General features: G+C 36.4%; 1 protein-coding gene across 15 annotated transcripts in view; it reads right to left on the bottom strand.

Annotated features, from left to right (window-relative positions):
• Positions 1–21,331, bottom strand: part of TLN2 (talin 2) — a 596,702-nt gene that overhangs the window by 229,045 nt on the left and 346,326 nt on the right. For all 15 annotated transcript variants that reach the window (XM_056808077.1, XM_056808019.1, XM_056808054.1 and 12 more), the window contains 3 exons: positions 17,644–17,796; positions 16,444–16,586; positions 12,910–13,037 (listed from right to left, as the gene is read on the bottom strand). In XM_056808077.1, coding sequence (XP_056664055.1) covers positions 12,910–13,037; positions 16,444–16,586; positions 17,644–17,796 — 424 coding nt within the window. The remainder of the gene's footprint in view (positions 1–12,909; positions 13,038–16,443; positions 16,587–17,643; positions 17,797–21,331) is intronic.

Below are 21,331 nucleotides of genomic sequence, written 5' to 3'. Positions count from 1 at the left end.
TAATAGTTTGCCATTGTAAAAATGGAGATTTGAACCCCAGACTTCAATCCCCAGAATCCTTGGTACTTCCCAGAATTCCCTATAATCTCACCTGAGATCCTCACCTGGGCGAGATCAAAATTTGTATTTAAACTGGCTGTAAAGCCTACTTCTTCCTCTTCCTCTACTCAGAGATTGCAACAAGATGTAAGTTAATTGTGAATGGGCTAATTAGCCCTAGGCACGTGCCTTTCTTATTTTGTATTTTCTTATTTTCTTGATTTCTAATAATCTTAATAAACCTCATAAAATATAATAATTTTATCAGTAGAGACTAAATTTAACGTGTTACTCCATGGCACATAATGCCCTGAAACTAGGTCACACACACACACACACAAAAAATAAAACCTACCTAAGAAAGTCAGATCATAGCCAATAAAGCAAAACCACTTTTTGAATTCATTAAGTCAAATACAAATGCCTCCTTATACTTCACTCATTTTGTAGACAGTTGTTGTCGTGTCCAACCTATCATGATCCCATTTGGAATTTTCTTGGCAAAGATATTGGAGGAGTTTGCTGTTTCCTTTTCTGGCTCATTTTACAAATGAGGAAACTAAGGCAAGCAGGATTCAGTGACTTATCCATAGTCACACAATTTGTAAGCATCTGAGGCCATATTTGAACTCAGGGAGATGTATCTTCCTGACTTCAGACCTGGCATTCTATCCACTGGACCACAAACCCTTTTGTAGACTGCTTCCTTCCTGAAACTTTCAAACTTTCCATTTGTAAGCAACACAGAATGCTCCTACCCTTAGAACAAAAATAAAATTTGGACCAAAGATGGGCCAAGGAAAGCCTAACCTTACAACAGTACCATAATTCAGAAGTGTCTGCCATGATTTGGTGACCAAACAAGTTATATGCCTAGAAGACAAAGAACACTTTCCTAGCAAGTGATTCAATGATTGAAATAAAAATGTAAACCAGTACTCAGAACAGGGCTTTCGACTTTTAAGAAGAGAGATCTGATCAAGTACATTGGTATTATGCCCATTTATAACAGTCCAGGCTCTTGCCACCTCTTTATGCAGACTACTGCGAGAGTCTCTTAGCCACAAATATTTTCACTTTCCTCTCCATCCTCCACAAGGCTGCCAAATTGATATTCTTGAGATATAGGTTGGACCATGTCATTCATTACATTGGCTGGAAAATTCTCAATGGCTCCCTTTTGACTCTAGGATAATATTCACAATCATTAGCCTGGCATTGAAGACCTTTCACCTAGCTTTCCGATAATTTCCTACTTTTCTTCATTCCAGGTAAATTGAGCTTCTAACTATACTTGTACTCTTGCTACCATCCCATCGACCAACTCCATGGTACAATCGCTCTCTAGTGTCTGGAACTCACTCTTTTCTTCTGTCCATTTCATTAGAATCTTAGCTTCCTTCCGGGCACAGTTCAACTTTCACTGGCTATACAAAGCTTTTCCTCATCTCTCCTATCCTTCCTGCTCTAGTATTAGTCTTCTGTCTCTTGAAATTATTTTGTATTGCTTTACATAGCCTATGTATTTACTTGTGTGCTTGTCGTCACGTTACCATTTTCCTTGAAGAAACAATTTTGTTTGTTATGTGCTTGTGAACCCTAAATCCAGCACAATGTTTTATACATAGTAGGTACTCATGGTTGCCAGATCAAAGTGAATTCCTATATAGGATCTATCATGATCCCTCATTCTGGACAGTATACTTCCACTGCTATATAAAGTCTTCAAGATTAATTTTTATTTATTACACATTCCATTCTCTATCAGTTGCCAAGTTGGTATCCTGAAAACAAGGTCTAATCATACCATTTCCTTACTGGTGTAAAACTGGAAAGCACTATGATATAAACATATAAGACATCAATAAAACTCATGTAAAGGCCTTAAAAAAGGCCTGGTCTTTAGGCTGGGGCAGAGACTGGCCTTAACTTAACAAGTCAGTCCCAGTAAAATCATTGACCAAAGGTTCAGGCATGTTAGAATGCTTTGAAGTTCTCCTCTCCCCTCTCACCCCTACTGATACTTCTAGCACCAGACCTTGTTCAGACTGGAACACAGGCGGTGGATAGAACTGATGCTGAGTGGCTAAGCAAATCCATTAGTGCCAAAATACTCAGCTCTCTATCAAATCTTCATTAGATTAACAGAATATTTCCTCAAATTTGCAAAGCAGATGTCATATGCTGCATGTTTTAACACATAACTCTCTAGGTGCTCATTTAAAAATAATACACATGTATTTTTCTTTTTCTTCTTAGGAAGTCAGAAAATTATAGTCTAGGTCCTTTTCATAAAAGCACATCAACATTAAGCCATAAAAATCAGACCACCTACCATTATTCTTCTGCCAGCTAGCACTGCAGTAGTTTGGTCCTGGTTACTGTTTTGATTACTAAGCCTGGTTTCCAAAGGCTTCTAAGAGGCTGAGACTCATATCCAGCTGAAATCCATCAGCTAAAATGACAAGCTTCATCCTAAAAAGTAGGTTAGCTTGCCAAATCCAATTGGATATTTTTCTCCTAAGTGGGAAACCTATTTATGAAGAGCATACCTTCCACTATCTCCTCCTGTATTCTTTCAACAAAATAGAAAACATTTACAATTCAAAACATTTTGTACCATCACAAATTAGGAGCTGGAGGAGACCGCAGGGGTTTTTGATTCCAACCTTTTCATTTGACAGATGAGGAAACTGAGCCCAGGAGATATGAAGTTATTTGCCCAAGATTACATAGATAATGTCAGAAATGGGATGTGAACACAGACTTCTGACCAGCGCGCTACCTTTTCTCCAAGATACCTTAACGCAACAGATGCACACTCTGGGACCCACAAGGTCTGGGTCTGTGAGGCCAAGCCATGTATTCAAATCTCACTTTCCCTTGTTCTATTCTCACTAGCAAACTTCATTGCTCAGCTGTTTCCATTGTGTCTGACTTACTGATCTCATTTAGGGTTTTTTTGGCAAAGATAGAGTGGTTTACCATTTCCTTCTCGAGCACATTTTCCAGATGAAGAATTGAAGGAAAGAGGGTGGAGTGACTTGCCTAGCAGTCAAACAGCTAGTAAGTGTTGCAAAAGAGTATTAGACTGGCAGTTAGCAGAGATTTGGACTCTAATCCACTATGGTGCCATGGGCCAAGCCATGAAATTTCTCAATATCATCTCTACGTACATACATGTGCAATGGAGTACCCACCTCGTTTAAGACCTAAGGAGCCATACCGAAAGCTGTGATTCTAAAGTCATGAAATTGTTATTTTCATAAAGATATGAAATTTACATATTCAAATAACCATTATCACCATTACTCTACAAAATGCTGACCTTAGGAGGATGCATGCTGAGTTCAGGGATGCTTATTGCTTATAACACTCTGTAACATTATCTAAGAAGTTAATTGCCTTGAGAACAAGGCATAGTGTGGTGTAGAAGGAAGCAAATCTAAGCTTCGAGTCAGAAGGCCTGCTTTCAAGGCTCAGTTTTGCAATTTATTAAACAGTATATTCCTGGGCAAGGCTCAGCGTTTCAGTTTTTTTTATCTGGAAAATGGGAAGACTCATGCTACCTATTTTACAGAGCCCTTTTGAGAAAAATGTTTTCTAAAAAGGCAAAGCCTTCTATAAAGGTTCTTTTATACCTGGTTTAAAATATGGCACATCTTTGTGAATACAATGTAAACCTTAAAATTTCTCAGACTTATGAATGTTGGAAATTTCCCCATTGGGGAATCTTCTACTTTAAAAAAAAATTCCCTAGCAGATAGTGAGAATTCTACTTAAGTGTAAAAACTCCTTGCCTTGGGAATATCCCTACTCCACCCGACTTAGGACTGCTTTAGGACAGAGAGCTCCTTAAGAACAATGAAAGTACTTTGATCCATGCTTATGGAAGGGACAGGAAGTTCTTTGAGTCATGACTGTTTTAGAATTGATACAATGGGATACTAAGTACCTATAAAGGTGGGGCAACTTGTAAACTACTTAAACCTAAAAAGGGTGATAACTTATTCAGAGGTTTTTTCTTAATGAAATTTGTCGACATAGAAGCATTTTTTCCTGAATTATTAAAAAGATTAAAACTACTCAGCTGTGAATTCAAAATGGGCGGTCCTTTAGAATCATCTACAGTGATTGGTAGATGTAAGGACTTAGGGGAGGTGACAGAGGAGATTTTGCCCTTAAAAATAAGAGCTCAGAGAAGAGCAGGGAGAGCAAGATTTCTGACTCTCATTCTGAAGGAGAGCTCCTTGAGGAGCTCCTCTGAGGGGCTCTGTCCCTCTGGGGTAGGAGCTTTGGAGGCTCGAGAGAGAGGCCCTTTGAAACAATCTCTGGCTGGAAGACTCTTTGAGGAAGGACGCTGGCCTGGTGTCATTAGAATCCTTGCTTAGACAGATCTTATGGCGAGTGTTAAAAAACTGACTGATTTCTCTTTTAAGACTCAGGTCTAGGCCATATTGGCTTGAGGCCCTTCATACTTATTCCTTTCTTACTCTCTCTCTCTTTCTTTGATTACTCATTGCATTGTTAATTAAAAATCTCTATAAAACCCAGTTGACTTGGATATTTAAATAATTGGGAATATTTCCCTGGAGACCACCTTATGTTTGATTTTAAAACCCAAGACACTGTAGTGGTCAAATTTACTCACCCTCTCTTATATCTATCACAATTTATATCTTCCACTACTTTTATCACTACAGTTTAAGACCTCAACCATTTTAAATCTCACAACAACTAAGCTAGTATCATTAATAACCCCAGTCTAATGGCATTAGATGGATTCCTATTTAAGAAAATATCCTTTCTTAGATGGAAGAAGTTATAGAGGTATTTAGGAGGGAAGGAGGAGTCAAGTAAAATGAACAATATGGAACCAAATTGGATACAAAAGTCTTTTTGTAGGAGACTCATGCTTCCCTGATCAGGTATTTAACTTCTAGGCCTTGGGGTTAAGGGAAATGGGGAGGAAATATGGGGGAGAGGGTATAGTTGTTACTGCCCTTATAAGATTTAAATATCACAGATTTAGAGTTGGAATGGACCTTAAAGGTCATCTAGTCAAACTTCTGCATTTTACAGATAAGGAATCTAAGGCCTTCACCAAAGTCCTTAAGTGACAGAGCTATGATTTTAAACCATGGTTTCTAAAATCTAATGACAAAATTTATTTGTATTGAACCATAAAAATATCATTTGTTCTTTGTAAAGGCATATTTTAAAAATTTATAGTAAGTTTTGATTACCTAGAAATGTATCTTTTTTTGGCAACATTATTCTGGTAAAAGTAAATGCCTTCTATTTTTAAAATCCTCTTTAATGTCTCATTTTTTTCAGCAACTATGTTTATGTTATTAGACAGAGTATGCCTCTGTCTTTAATGCTGGCAATTCTTTATTTTTGAGGTGTGTTCAGTTATTGCAGATACCTTCGAGTCATAGGGAACCAGGTATCATTTCAATCAACAAATGCATTTATTAAATATTTTATTGGGCACTCTGCTACGTGTTGAGGATCTATGTACACATACCCATCCACCATATATACATAATTTAAAATAGTCATAGCTCTTAAGAAACTTACATTGTAATCAATGAGGTAGGGCAACATATACATAAATAGGTACAGTATATACACTATAAGATATGTTGTGTATCTACACTTTAACTTTACAGCTGGTATCAAAAACAAGTTAAGTTAATTAAGAAAGACCTCTTGAAAATGTAGTATTTTAGATGAGTCATAGTTGATTTCCTCTAATTATACCATCATATCATTGGCCAAGTATGATAGTTTTGTTTCCTCATTGCCTATTCTAATTCTTTTTCTTCTCTTATTGCTATAGTTAGCAATTCTAGTCCAATATAGAATGTCAGTGGTGATAACGGGAACCCTTGCTTTACCCTCCATCTTACTGGGAAGGCTTCAAGCTCATCCCCATGACAGATACTGCTTGCTAAGAAAGATACTACTTATAATGAGGCTTGAAGGAAGCCAGAGACTCTAAAAGAAAGAGGTGATTAGAGGGAGCATACAGGAAACAGAGGACAGTCAGTGAGCACCGAGATCTAGAGATGGGAAGATGAGTAAGAAGGCTAATATAGTTGGACTAGAGGGCGTGTATGGTGGAGTATTGTATGAGAAGACCAAATGGACACCCAGGTACTTGCTTCCTAACATCAGGATGGGAGAGAAAAGAGATGGGTCATCCTAGATGAGAAGAAATGACAGCAAAGGGAAAATGACAGCGGCTGCGATAGGTGCACAGGGGAAAAATTGTTTTTACCCATAACAGAATTGATAGGAATAATGAATAAAATGGGGGCTTTCCCATAAAGGTTGTTGGGTCCCACAATTTGAAGTTCTGCCTCTTTTTAAAATTTAGTTTACTTTTGATTGAAGCAAGATGGATACTTTGAAATAAGAGGCCTAATAATGGACTCTAAAATTCCCTGTGGCAAGAACAAAATATTTAAATTTTATATCTCTTTCAATGATGAGTACAGAACTCAATACATAGAAGGTTCTTATAAAGTGCTTGTTGAATAGAAATGAATTTATATATGTTTCCAAGACATTTGGTTCACCCTATAACTAAACAAACAAGAATGTTGCACATATATCATATCTAGAATAATTTAGCATTGAATCTCAACCTTGGCTTCCAAATGACAATAAGTAGCAAAATCTAAGCCTTCTTTTGGTCAGAGAGGCTCAGAGCGAATTGCTATCAGGGAAAGGATACAATAAATGTGATGACATGGAAACAATGTCCTTGAGGTCCTCAGACAGAAGGTTCTGCTAAGAAAACCTACACTATCATAGTATCATCAGCAAATAACTGATAAAATGAGAATGCAAAGAGGAATAAATTTTGGTGGGGAGAGGTTTTGGGAGTGAGAGGAACAGGAGAATATATCAATCCAGAAATAAACCAAAAAATGAATGGCATCTCCCTCACCTCTTCCACAGAGTCTAAGCTCCTGTCAAAGGAAGTATCTCTGACTAAAGCCACCCTCCTCTTACAAGAAAAAATTACTGTATGCTCCAAAATAATGGCCTCTAAATTATTCAGACAAAATCCCAGAGGGAAAAACTCTAAAGAGCTCAGGAGAAAATATACAGTTGAGCAGATGCCAAGGATAAAACTGATTTAAGACCTCTTACCTTGTCAAAAACTTTGCTCAGTCAATAACAAACTTACTCAGAGTTTGTGATAAAAAGTTTCAAGATTTGCCATTACCAGAAATTCAGATTGAATTATTTTGTCTTGTAGGAAAATTGCTATCAAATCATGTTTAGACACTACTGAAAGAATATGTAAACTTTGGGATACATTTCTTCTCTTTCCCACATTTTCAACCAGACAAAAATCTCTATGTGATCAAATCAAAAACACTCTGGTCAGACAAGGAGGGCAAACCAAAGAAACTAATTCTTAATATATAATGTCTTCTGTATTTGTTTCTTCCATTCTATTTCCATCATCCTAGGACAGGCCCAAACTATAATCACAACAATCTACTAAATGATTTTCCTAATTTCATATTCTCTTGACACTTAGCTATCCTTCAAACCACTGATGGATTAATCATTTAAAATGAGCATTCTTAGTGTCATTTCCTAATCAAAAATACAATGCAATCCAGTGTTACTATATGCAAGGGAATAAGCTAGATAATATGTATGCAAATATGGAATAGGATACAGGACCTGGCCTAAAGGAGCCTAGAATCTAATAGGAGATAGAACAAACATAAAACTTCATATAATGTAAAACTTAATTTGACAGGCATAAGGAGAAGTCTGGGAAAAATGCTTATAATTTGGGAGTGTAAGGGGAAATTCTTATGGTTTTATGATGAAGTTGGTATCTGAACAGAACTATAAAGGAAGAGAAGAATTTCAAGGACAAAATGTAATACAAGCACAGGAGAAAACATATAACTTCATGGAGGTAGAGAAGTATAGGCTCAATTTAGAACCCTGGTGGTGAACCTCTGGCATGCATGCCAGGGTGCATTCAGAGCCCCCTCTTGGCATGCCTGCCATCACCCAACAACAGAGTTCACCAGAGTTTGTTACTAGAAAGCCAGTGACTTGGGGCTGGGCTGTTCCCCTCCCCTTCTCCACAGGTATGTGGGGACATTTCTAACATCACCTGCCCCTCTAAAAGGTTCACCATCACTGATCTAGAAGGATAGACTGAGTGATCTATAGAGTACATAAAGGAAGCTGAAAACATTAGTAAGAGACAGATTATGGAGGGCACTGATTGCCAGGCTACAAAGTTTGTATTTTATACTACAAGTAAAAATATCCCATATGCAATAAGTAATAGTGTTCATATACTATAAGTAATATTAAAAAATAAATGTTTAAGCAGGGGAAATGCATAGTTAGATCTGTGTAGCTAAAAATTTGTTTTGGTAGCTGTGTAGAAAAATTAATTGGAGAACAAAAAGCCTAGAGGAAGAGAAATAATTTAGGAGATGACAGTTCAGAGATACTGAAGGTTTGAAATTAGGTAGTCTAACTGTATATAGAAAAGAGAGGATGGATGGGAGAGAGAGTTTGGAGTTTGAACTGAGAGGACTTGGTAAATGATTGGATAAGAATACATGTCTAAACTCATAGTAGTTGCTTTGGATTAACTGACTACAAAGAATTGGAAACTAGGGAAATTTGAGTAAGGTATATAATTCCACAAATTATAAGACATTAAGGATAAAAGAGCAACATTTTATAGCTGATGACTGAACTTTTATTATAGATGAAATGCCTTCATTATGAACAGAAAATAGTTGTAGACGAGAGAATCGCTTTTTTAATCAACCAAAATCAAAACAGTAGCAGGTAACCAACACTATGGATACTTGTTATGGATTGTTAGTTGAGATGAATATGTATAAAGCATACACCTCTATTAAAATATACTTGACAAGATAATTTCAGTGACTGTGACATACCACAGTGTTTCAAGTTATGTATAATATGGAGCTTTCTTCAGACAGCATCAACACAGGTCTGTGATCACATGGTACATAAAGACACATTCATATTCATGGCATAATTCTGGAATTTATGTTAGTCAATAGGATTTACTAAATAACTAACTAGATGACTTCTTTGAAGAGGGTTAAACAGATTGGAATACATCATTAGGAGGAAATGTAGGGTATATGTAGCTTCACAGTTTTATTTTAATTAAAATGCTAAGCACATTCACAGGAATTACCACCTGTATGGTATATACGATGAAAAGACACAATCCAATATCAATGTTAAATGAAAATGCCTCATTACCTATGTTGGATTTAGTCTAATTAAAAAAAACAAATCAAATTCCTCAGGGAAAAAAACCCACAAGGCAACAATAAGCTTGTTTTAATTTGGAATCAGAGTTGAAGTAAATATCCTAGCAGAGACATAATCTGCATGTTACATTTTAGAAAACTTAAAAAAAGACAATTACAGAGCATTTTCTAAGTTAGATATTCAAGTGAAAGGACATTATCAATGTAGTCTTGAAAGATGTCATTTTAGAGGTCTCCTCTCCCCAAACTGCAAAGCACTACCAAAGAAAGTTAGGGAATCAGGCTGACTAGGCCTCTAATATAATCATCTTCTACGTAGTCTCAAGTGGGCACATCCTGCTTTTTAACATCGTTTTTAATTTATTTTAGATTTATTGTTTCATTCCTCACCATGTTGATTCTAAAACTTTCCCATTCTCCATCAGTCACCAAACTCACTTTCATACCCTTTTCACAAAAATTTTAAAGTATATTGATAGTCCACACTAATCCAAATCAAATTTCTTCCCCTCAGCACACCAATCATATCAAGGACTAAGGCTTATTTATCTTTGCTTCCTTCAGTGCCTAAACAGTATTTTGGATTAGAAGGTATTCAATTATTAGCTAGAGAAATAAAGATTATACCACACTTGTGCCTTTTAATCCTAAATGACTAATGATCAAATTCCTTTCCATATTTGGGGCAAATAGTAAGTAGGTGATTTTATAAGCAAATTCTTATTCTGGAAGACCAGTGATAAAAGGAACTCTTCCATGAAAGATAGGCTTTCTTGAATGTGTAATTGGAAAACTTGTGCCTTTGAACTATATTTCCCAGGAGTCCACTAACTTCCTGTTATTACATGCTGATGTAGATAGGGAATAAATTGGATGGGGTTCCTGGTCTCACTCGCTTTGCTTCCTGTTGGTGACTGTGGTGGAGCAGGATGCTTGAACAGGTAGATTAGCCAGGGCCACATGGTTTTATTTTGTTGCTTCTAGAGATCATTAATAAATCTTGTAAAATATAATATTTTAAATTATTGTATATTAATCTTAATTTTTACATGAGGAAGATGGAAGTGCCCCTGGAAGGTCTCCAGGGGACTAAGAATTATCTAAGGGAGCAGAGAATTAGCCTCTTTGTCAGTTTACCTATCTATTACATACTAAAATGGTTTATTATTCTAAGGGCTAACAGCTCCTGTGTGTTGCTAAGGGGATGTGAATATAGTCTTATAATGATCATATCTGTTAAGAGATGAATGAGAAGGATTTAATTTGGGATTCCTTTCTACCCAGGGAAATCAAATAGTGTTTACTGTTATGAGTGGCTAAAAATGGCTAAAAAGTGGCTTAAATTTCTGGTTTTAAGATCATCTTCCTTTGATCTAGTTTGGCATTAAAGACATCAAAATAAGAAGGAGCAGCTAGGTAGCTCAATGAATTGAGAGCAGGCTTACAAATGGAAGGTCCAGGGTTCAAATATGGCCTCAGATACTTTCTGGCAGGTGACCCAGGGCAAGTTACTTAAGCCCAATTGCCTAGCCCATACTGCTCTTTTGCTTTGGAACCAACACCCAAAATGGGGGATAAGGGTTTAAAAAAGAGTGAAAACAGGATCATCATTTATCAATAGCATAATTAAGTTGCTCTTATGCAGTGGTCTTCACATAGCTCCACTATGGAGAAAGTTCAAATGGCCAAGTTAATAGCTACTATGGATTACTTGGCAATGTGGCTAGTATGGAGAAATGGGATAGAAATGACAGAAATTCCTCATAGGATACAAATCATCATTTTGGAGAGACTCCCTTGGGATTCATTAACCCAAGAGGAGCTCTCTTTCAAATGGCTTAGACTAGGCAAAACAATGGGGAATGGACAGGCATTTTCTGCCTCTGAGAAGAATTTAAAAAAACTGTCAGGGGGCAGGTGGGTGGCTGAGTGGATTGAGAGCCAGGCCTATAGATGGAAGGTCCTGGGTTCAAATGTGATCTCAGACACTTCCCAGCTGTGTGACCCTGGGCAAGTCACTTAACCCCCATTGCCTAGCTTTTACCACTCCTCTGCCTTGGAAACAATATACAGTATTGATTCCCAAACTGAAGGTAAGGGTTTAAAAAAATAAAATAAAGAGTCAAGGTTTCTTTCTCATTCAAGGGCATCTGCTATTATCTTTTAGAAGTGAGACTTGAGGATTGAGTCAGCATTTTCATTATTCCCCTTAGCAGAGGAGGGCACAATCTAATTAATAACCCCATCACTCTTTCACAATATATTCTGAATTCTCTTATCAACTGTGCCTATTCATTTTAGTACCACTCCCCCAATTGACATTCACTTTCCATCCAAGCTACTAATTTCTATGGGATCTTAACTCTAAGGAGCATTGTTCTATTGACAACTCCCCTGCATCTGAATGATCAGGAGATTGATCTAATTGTTTCAACAATATACAAGGAGAAAAAAATGAAAGAGAATGAGGACAGTAACAGACAAGGGATTGGATGTAGCTACAAGAAGAGAGACAGAGCAGATCTTGTAAGAATTCACCCCAAAATCCTGGCAGAAGGACTCAATTGTGTATGGGAACTGCATGCTTCATTGTTCATGGTTAAAGTATCCCTGTAATTCAGGTTCATGGGACATGATGAATGAAATTTAGGGGGTTTCCTTTTGCTAGATTAAAATATATGATATCATGCTGCTAAGTACAAAGGGAGTGAAGTCTCACATATTCATTTGAAATCAGACAACAGTTAAGAAGTATTAATTAAATGATATCTACCAGATCTTGTGTTAAGAGACAGGGAATCAAAGATAAACAAAGAGTCTCTGCCCTCAAAGAGCCAACATTCTAATGGGGGAAATAATAAATAACAACTGTACATAAAAGATATGACACTACAAATGAAAAATAATTTCAGAGTGAAGGTGGCAACATGGGGCGGGGGGGGGGGGGGAGGGGGGGGTGGAAAGTTGGGAAAGTAAGCCTATAGAAGGTGGAGTGTGAGCTGAATACTGAAGGAATCCAGGGAAGTTAGAAGGTGGAGGAGAAGAGGGAGAGTATTCTGAATATTGTAGACACCCCCTATAAAAGGCATGGAGAAGAAATATTGGCTTTGCAGCTTCCTACCCCTTATAAACCTCAGAATGACAAATGTATATGGCAGGGGTGGGAGGGGCAGGAGAGGCAGACAAAGAAGAAGCAAGATGGGGGGTATGGTGGGGGGGAAACAGACAGGCAGACAGATATATATATAGAGAGAGAGAGACAGAGAGAGACAGAGAGAGAGACAGATAGATATATATATAAAGAGACAGATATATATATATATATATAGAGAGAGAGAGAGAGAGAGGAGAAAGGGAGAGAGAGAGAGAGAGGGAGAGAGAGAGAGAGAGAGAGAGAGAAAGAGAGAGAGAGAGAGAGAGAGAGAGAGAGGGAGAGAGACAAAGACAGAGGACAGAGAGAGAGAGAGACAGAGAGAGAGACAGATAGATATATATAGAGAGAGAAAGAGACAGATATATATATATAGAGAGAGAGAGAAGCAAAGTCACTTACTCTAAAAACCCAGGTTTATGTTTATGTTCTACATGAGGTCCAAACTGTATCTGGGCTTGAAATCCACCAAACTCACACGCTTTCTCAAAGGAGACTGGATGGGAGCCATTCAAGATATCATCTCGAGCCTGCAAAGCAAGAGTTAGAAATGCCAGCTTTTTGCAAATTCCATCATACTAAATCAATACCAGTTATTATTTTCACCCATTTCATTATCAGGCAAGAATTTCTTCCTCAGGTTCTACAACTTTGTGTTCTTCCTATTTTATTAAGTCCTCCATTTCAGCTCTTTTTTTCATTTAATCTGGACTAAGGGATAAAGTTTTCTTACAATTTCCCTGCACTGATCTGAAATATGACTTAAGAGATTAGGATATCATGGACAAAAAGCAATATAATGACCCCAACTATAACTAAGAAACCCAGTTTCCAATTTTGTGATCACATAGAACTGGAATACAATGAAAAAAAAATATATATATATATTTAATCCAGTTCATGAACATTCATGAATAGCCCATCTTAATGATCAACACCATCTTCAGTGAAGCATTTCTAGAAAGTGGGGTATTGACATTTCCCATTTCTTCCAATATATCTGACTACCTTTTGGCAGAATAGGAAGAAGTGTGACTTGAAGCTCTTTGGTTTTCTAAGTCAGTCTGACTGTCCCAACAGTTCCAAGCAAGGAAGCTCATTCTAGAACCCTAACTCTGACATAGTTTTGTCATACTGCCCACTTGTAGTAGTATATTGCCAGAACCCAAATCCTCAGTATTTCATTCAAATTTATTATTAATAATGTTATTGTTATTACTACCATATTCTCCTTTGGTATTTGTAGTAATTATAATGGGGACAGCTAGATGGCTCAATGGATAAAACTCTGGCCCTAGAGTCAATAAGGTCTGAGTTCAAATCCACCCTCAGAAATATACTAGTTATATGACCTTGCTGCTTCTTTGCATGAGGTTTTGATGTCTTTCACAAAGTCTCCATTTTCTATCTTTTCAGATTCCATGTGGTTTGGTGATTAAGAGTCTTTGCTAAGGTGGCAGCTACTAAAATTCATACTTACATTTATTATGGATCATTGTTAGGACTTGGTAATTATGGACTGTAACTTTTCCATCTTATAATGAGCTCTAGTTTCAGGATGATTTATTTATTGAATTTCAAGAAATATTTTGGTGTCTGTATTTGAAGTATGGCGACTTCTTATTAGTTTACAAAGGATAGCAAGCTTCTGTGCTATAATTCCAGCTACCAGATTATCTCTCTATGATAAAAATTTGGTAGATTTTTATAATTTACAAGGGAGAGTTGCACAATTTCCATGATTTCATTGCATAATTTATGTTGATCAACAAATAAAAGCCTCTTATATGAAACTTTCTGCAACGTCTGCAACGATCTAAAATCATAATTGTCTATTTCTGGAGCAAATCTGTATGACTGCTATTTATTATGAATTTCTTTGTAGATGTTTATTGGTTGAATTCATGTGCACATTACTCACAGGGAGCATTTTGTTTCTATTCTTGGTTTTTATATGTTTTGTAAGTTCTGCTTAGAGATAAACTGCTTCTGCTTAAGTAACAAATCTTCTAAGATGTTTCTATTATTGAGTTGTGAAGCAAAGCTTGTTTGTTGCAAAAGAATTTTAGTGAGTTTTAACCTTTTTATCATGTTCTTTGAGAATATCTTTCACTCAGTCTTCCTCCTTTTTGGCTAGGAAATATATATCTTTCTATACCTGCCTTTAACTGACAAACCTTTTCTCTATATTAAGCTTTGATTTCAGGATGCAAATCAGTTTCTTAACATTCTTAGCCTTAGCTTTCTCCTCGATGGTCTTGTGTCTGATTTGTCCTGTCTGATGAAAGTCAATTATTATTCTCACTAATGAAGTAATGGGTTCTTCTATTAGCATACTACTGTGCTTTATCATTAAAATAAGTATCACTTTCCGAAGAAAAATAAAATCTGAACAATATCACCAACAAAATGTTGAGTTAAAAGTTATCACTGTTGACTTTGGTTAAGTGAAACTTTAAGTAAAGGATAAATATTCTCCCAAAATTGCAACAGTCTGAAAGCTGAAGAAAGGAGAAATAACAAATATTTCAAATTAAAAAGTTTATTTTAGACACAAGAAGGCAAAGAAGACCTTGAAAAAATAATGGGAAACTGGAAAGTATTTGCCAGATTATCAGATTGAGAAAGATTATCAGATTACCACAAAAACAAAGGTCTTTAGTTACCTTTAACTCATAATTTAGAGCAGGAAAGGAAATCAAAAGTTAGCCAGTCCAATACCATCATTTCACAAATGAGAAAACTGAGATGCATAGAGATAGACTGCTCTGTTCCAAGTTAAACAAGTAATCATTAAGGGATAAGAGTCAAACTACTATTCTTTGATTGGAAATAAAAGGCTCTTTCTATTGCACCACCCTTATCCCTTCATTTACTTAATTTCCCTCCAATTCCACAGGGAATAAATCTGAGGAAAAAAGTCAAAGAGTGGGGCATTAACTACAGAATCAGTGGGATCCTATGGAGAAAAAAATACTCTACCTTCATTTAAAGAGGAGCTCATAGAATAAAACTAGAGTAGGTCTGAGATATCAACATTATATTTTCTATAAACTGAAATTGAAAGCATTAACGATCATAGGGAATGGCAAACAAACTGACTATAAAAGTCCTAGAATTTACCAAAAATTTTCCCCTTCCTTTTCCCTCATTTTCCATTCATGGTTTCTCTTGTCCCACTGATCTCCCATTCTCCTGTCCTTAATTTGTTGTTTCCTTTTCATTAGCTAAGTAATCCAGGGCTCACTTTGCTTGTGCATTTTTGGTAATTGCCTCTCTAAGCATGACTACTTTAACAAGAACCTCAATTGCCTTGTCCATGTTTTACATTCCTAGAATTAATGTCTAGAGTCCATTACAAGTCAACATTTAGCCCGGGTCTCTTGCAGATCAATGTCTTGTCTATTCCCCACATATTATAGAGGAAGAGATGAGAGCTGATATTGTCCGTTAGGAGTTAGTAGTGGACTCATGATTTTCCACTCACTGGCATAACACTTCATGAAAAGAATCTAAACATTGATGGAAATTGTCCATTGATCGAATCTGCCAATAATAAAACTTTTTCTTGTGTACAAAGTGTTTTTCCCACCTCCCACCCTCTTCTCTCATTTCAATACCCGACAATTTTAGTTTCATCAAAACAAGGCAGCATGATCTAAAATAAAATAGTCAGCAATAACCTGATTTCGGAAAGAACCTTAAATGGAGCTGAACTGCCCCATTTTCCATGACATGGCTTCCCATGATTACATGGACCAAAAAACAATCCAGCAAATGGAACTAATGTTACCACGTGTACAGTGAGTACTGGAGGAAGGCTTTTGATTACTTCACCCGACTTAGACAAAGACCATTTCCCATTCCTTCTGTCACCACTGCCAAGGGCTTCCCAATGGTTGTTTAACCACAGTTTCCAGAATCCCAACATCATACCTGAACATAAAGCAAATTCAGCTGCACGGGATCTCTTGAATCTACATTCTGGTCTGAATAAAAGAATTTCCGTCTGAGCAGCAAAGTTTCATTTTCATCCACTCCCTGTTCTCTGAACGTTCGACTATGGTCTAGCCAATTTACTGGAATGAAATGAGATTTGTATTAGTGAAAGGTGTTTATGATATCTCTTAATTAAAAGGATTTAACAAAAAGGCCATCTGACACAGATAGTTATTTCTGATGTCCAATTATAACAGAAAAACAAATGCAAGAACAGTTAGACCAAGCTTAAATTTGGCTATTTTATTGGTCCTTTGGAAAAACCATTCTACACTTGTGTAAAACCCCATTAGGTTTTGTTTTAAATGGTTATATTAATATCTTTGTTTTTAAATCACTAGCATTTTTTAATATAGCATGGTCATGCTTTTAAAGGTTAAAACTGCACTAAAGCTTTTGGGATACTCTGCAAATCCTTCCCCTTCTCCTGTACCTAGTCAGCCATTTCTTAAAACAAAGGTTAAAAAAAAAAAGCAATCACTGGTTATCAACGTTGGAATATATTACGAAAAAAAGAACAAAGGAAAAGATTATAAACCAACAAATACTCTGACTCATTATTTTCTATGATTCTTGAAATTCACTGAAGCAATATAACAATACTTATAATTAGAGATTCAAAAAAGCACTTTATGTAATAATTATAATAATGTGAATGGCAACACCTACAAAACAGTTGAAAATTGATGCAGAATGGGTAGCTAGATGGCAGAATGGATAGACTGCCAGGCCTGGAGTTGAGAAGATCTGGGTTCAAATCTGGTCTCAGATACTTCCTAGCTGTTGTGATTCTGGGCAAGTCACTTAATCCTGATTGTCTAGCTCTTGCCCTCTGCCTTTTTTTTTTAAACCCTTACCTTCCATCTTAGAATAAATACTGTGTATTGGTTCCAAGGTAGAAGAGTGGTAAGGGGTCATTGTAGTCAAGTATTTTGCCCAGGGTCATACAGCTAGAAGTGTGTGAGAAGATGTAAACCTACGGTAAGGCATGTAAGAACAGAGAAATTTGAGAATATACCCTGGGAAAAGGAGTCCTGAATTCTATAAAGGATAGAAACATAAAGTCATATTTTGTTATAATATGATAAGTCAACCCTTCATCTGCCCCATGTTTTTTGGTTTCTTCCCTAGACTTACAATCATCATCAGTGTGAAGTTTGGCTTTTAGTTTCTCCATCTTTCTTTCATCTCGCAGTAGCGTTCGGTCTTTTTTCAGTGTTCCTGTTCCTTCCTCTTTCTTCTCTTCAATTATTTCTTGAATTAATGAATATTCTTCATAATTGGTTATCCCTAAAAAACCCAAATGTGAATTAGAACAGCATTGTTGAGACTGTATTTTATTGAACCCTGTTGCTCCAAGAAACAAAGATAGAGGAGAAAGTATAGATCAGTGATGGTGAACCTTTTAGAGACCAAATGCCCAAAGTGCAACACTTAGACCATGTGAAGGCCCCCCCACCATACCCCAAATAGGGGAGGGAGGAAGTGCCCCCACTGGGCTGCTGGGCAAAGGGTTGGTGAACTGAGGAATGTCCTCAGGTATTTGTGGAGAGGGGGAAGGGAGCAGCCCCCCTGGGATGTGTGTCATAGATCTGTCAACATAGTTCTAGGTGAAATGCCTAGGATAGCCAAGGCTGATGGAAGATTTACTTGGAAATCAAAATGAACCCAGATTGACGATCTAGAGATTCATCTACTTAAGACTTTAGTCTAGAAACACATAGCCACACACACCAACCCCCACATATATTTTCTCTCTTATTTATCACACAGTTCTGTGTTCTTTCTGCTATTTTGTTATGGCTTGACTCAGACCTATCTATCTACTGTTATCATCAATTTTTATACCATTTCCCAAAAACACAAAAACAAACACACCCACACACATACATCTCTCCCCTCAAACTTTTTGTTAATAAATCTCAACTTAAACTCTCAATTACGTGTCCAAAATCAATCCCACCATCATAATTTGTCTAACCAGAATATATGACCAGTGACATGGATTCATGATATGAACTCTGCCCTCCTATTTTGCTCTAAAATTTCTCCAAATGACTTATTTCCCTAACTATCCAATATTCTGGTCTAATATGTGTGTTTCATTAAAATACCTTAAGCAAAGGAATTAACTTGAAAAAAAAAGTTTTATATGATTGCACATGTAAAATCTATATGAGATTGCTTAAAATCCTAACCAGAGTGAGGGGTTAGGGGAGAGGGAAGGAGAAAGGGAGGGAATTTGAGACTCATTATTCTTTGAAAAATGCTGTAAACTATACGTGTAGTTGGGAGGAAAATAAAATATAAGGCAAAATAAAAAAATAACTGCAGACAATATAAAATACTTGGGAGTTGACCTTCCAAGACAAGACCAGAGACTACATACTTTGCACATCAATTTTCACCTAAATAAAGACAGATCTAAACAATTAGGGAAATGTCAGTTTCTCGTGGATAGGCAAAGCCAATGTAAAATTAAAAAAATATAAAAATACTTTAAGCACCAGTATTCTCTGTCCAAAGCAGTTTGAGAATGAATTAGAGAATAATTACCATAATTATGAATAGAAGCAGAGAGTATAAGAATAGTGAAATGTCCATTTAAACTCAGAGAACATAGGGACAAAATTCTAGTTCTGTTACTTGACCTGAAGCTTAATTCCCTCTTCTGTATATCAAAGGGCTCCACTAGGTGACATCTGAAATCCTTTTAAGCTATAAGTCTACACTCCTACCAATATTCTCATTCATTTAAGCAACTAAATGCATTTAAGCATTTAGTTGAATCTTATAAAGATGGAGGGGAAAAAACCCTCAAATTAAGGAAGAAGGAAAATAAAGCTAATGTTATTTCCAGAGAAGAAGATTTCATTGAGAATATCTTGAAAACTCCTAGTCCACAGAATGGGAAGTCATCGTTGTAATTCTGTGTTTTGTTGAAGGCATAAAATATTTGTGCTTTGGAATGAGCACCTCCTTGTAAAAGGAATGTTGCTGCTCTAGTGTACCTTGGAGGATGAAAACACAAGGAAATGGTACAGAATCAAAACAACTGAGATTTTGTCTTATAATTTACTAGTTATGTTACTTTGAGCAAGTCACAAATCAGTTTTGATAACCTCCTCTGGAAAATGGTAAAACTGGACTAGAATAAGTTTGTGTTCACTTCTAGGTCTAAAATTCCATGGCTTCATAGAGGAGATGCTGAATAACAGTGGAGGATTTAGCTTAGAGCAGGAATACTTAACCATATTTGTGTGTGGCACGGACCCCTTCTCAGAATGTTTTTTAACACATAAAATGGATTATATAGTATTCCCAAAGACCTCAATTATAATGAAATACAATTACCAAAATGATTTTTTAAAAACACAAAGCCCAGGGCCTCCATGTTGAAACTCTGGCATGGATGGGGGGAAAGGCTAAAGGAAGACCTCATTGTGATCTTCAAATATTTGAAGGGTTGTAAAACAGAAGAAGGAACAGAACCATACTATGAGTGGAATTTGGGTCCCATTGGCACAGTCAAATTTTGACTCAACAGAAGAATTTGTTCATTCATTTTTCAGTCATGTCTGACTTTATAACCCCTGTTTGGGTTTTTTGTTTTGTTTTGTTTTGTTTTGGGTTTTTTTTGGGCAAAAATATTGGGAGTGCTTTGCTAATTCTTTCTCTAGCTCATTTTACAAATGAAGAAAATGAGGCAAAGAGGGTCAAAGAGCGAATAAGTAATAAGTGTATGAGACTGAATTTGAACTCAGGTCTTCCTGACTCTGGGTCTTGTATTCCATCCACTGTAGTAACTAGCTGCTTTCAAATAAGAGAACTACCTGATGACTAAAACTGTCTGGTATATCCTGTATCCAGATAAAAAAAACAAAACAAAAGAAATTGCTATGAAGTGGATTAATGCTAGTAATGGATAATAAGCTTCTTGAGCAGGGGTTGACAAACTATGGCCCGCTGTCACCTTTTGTACAGCCTGCAAGCTAAGAATTACTTTAACATTTTGCAAAAATGCAGTTGAATTTGGCCTGAAGTTTGCCAACCCTTATTCTAGCAGGGAGGTACCATCTTATTAATTAATTGAATAATATGGAGTTCAAGTTTCAAGAGGTGTCAAGAAAAGACTTTAATAAGCTATTGAAGATTTAAATCATCAAAACCAAGAGAAGCAAAACAACAGAGAAACTTTGAAAGAGGGGCAGCAATGTGGAAAAATGAGGACAATAGTATACTCTTGGTGGAACTGTGAACTGATTTAACTGCTCTGGAATGCAATCTGGAATTAAGCTCAGAAAGTTATAAAATTACGTATACCCTTAGATCCAGCAATACTAATATTTGGTGTTTCCCAAAGTGATCAGGGGAATAAAAGGAAATAAATAATATATTTTGAAATTTTGAGGGGGATGCCCATCAACTGGGGAATGGCTGAGGCATTTGATTGTGGTGGAATACTATGGAACTATAAGAAATGATGAACAGGTTAATTTCAGAAACAAAAACAAAAACATGGGATGATCTACATGAAATTATGAAAAGTACAATGAATAGAACCAAGAGAACATCTTGTACAGCTACAGAATTAATGTTTGAAAAATAACTTCTGTCAGCCTCCAGAGAAAGAACTGATAAACAGAAACACAAAAGACAAAGTATAGATATACTTTTTTTTTTGGTCAGGTGATGATTTCTGGAGGGCTGGAAGAAGGGGGGGGGTAGCTGGGAATTTTAATGTAACCATCAAGTAATTTATTTTTTTAATTTATTTTAATTTTTAATTTTTAAAATTTTATTTAGACAATTGAGAACATTAGGA

The sequence above is a fragment of the Monodelphis domestica genome, chromosome 1, assembly GCF_027887165.1.
Source record: "Monodelphis domestica isolate mMonDom1 chromosome 1, mMonDom1.pri, whole genome shotgun sequence".
In the NCBI taxonomy this organism is placed as follows: Eukaryota; Metazoa; Chordata; class Mammalia; order Didelphimorphia; family Didelphidae; genus Monodelphis; species Monodelphis domestica.
The sequence above is the reverse complement of the archived record's forward strand: the minus strand, read 5'-3'. Positions and strand labels throughout refer to the sequence as shown.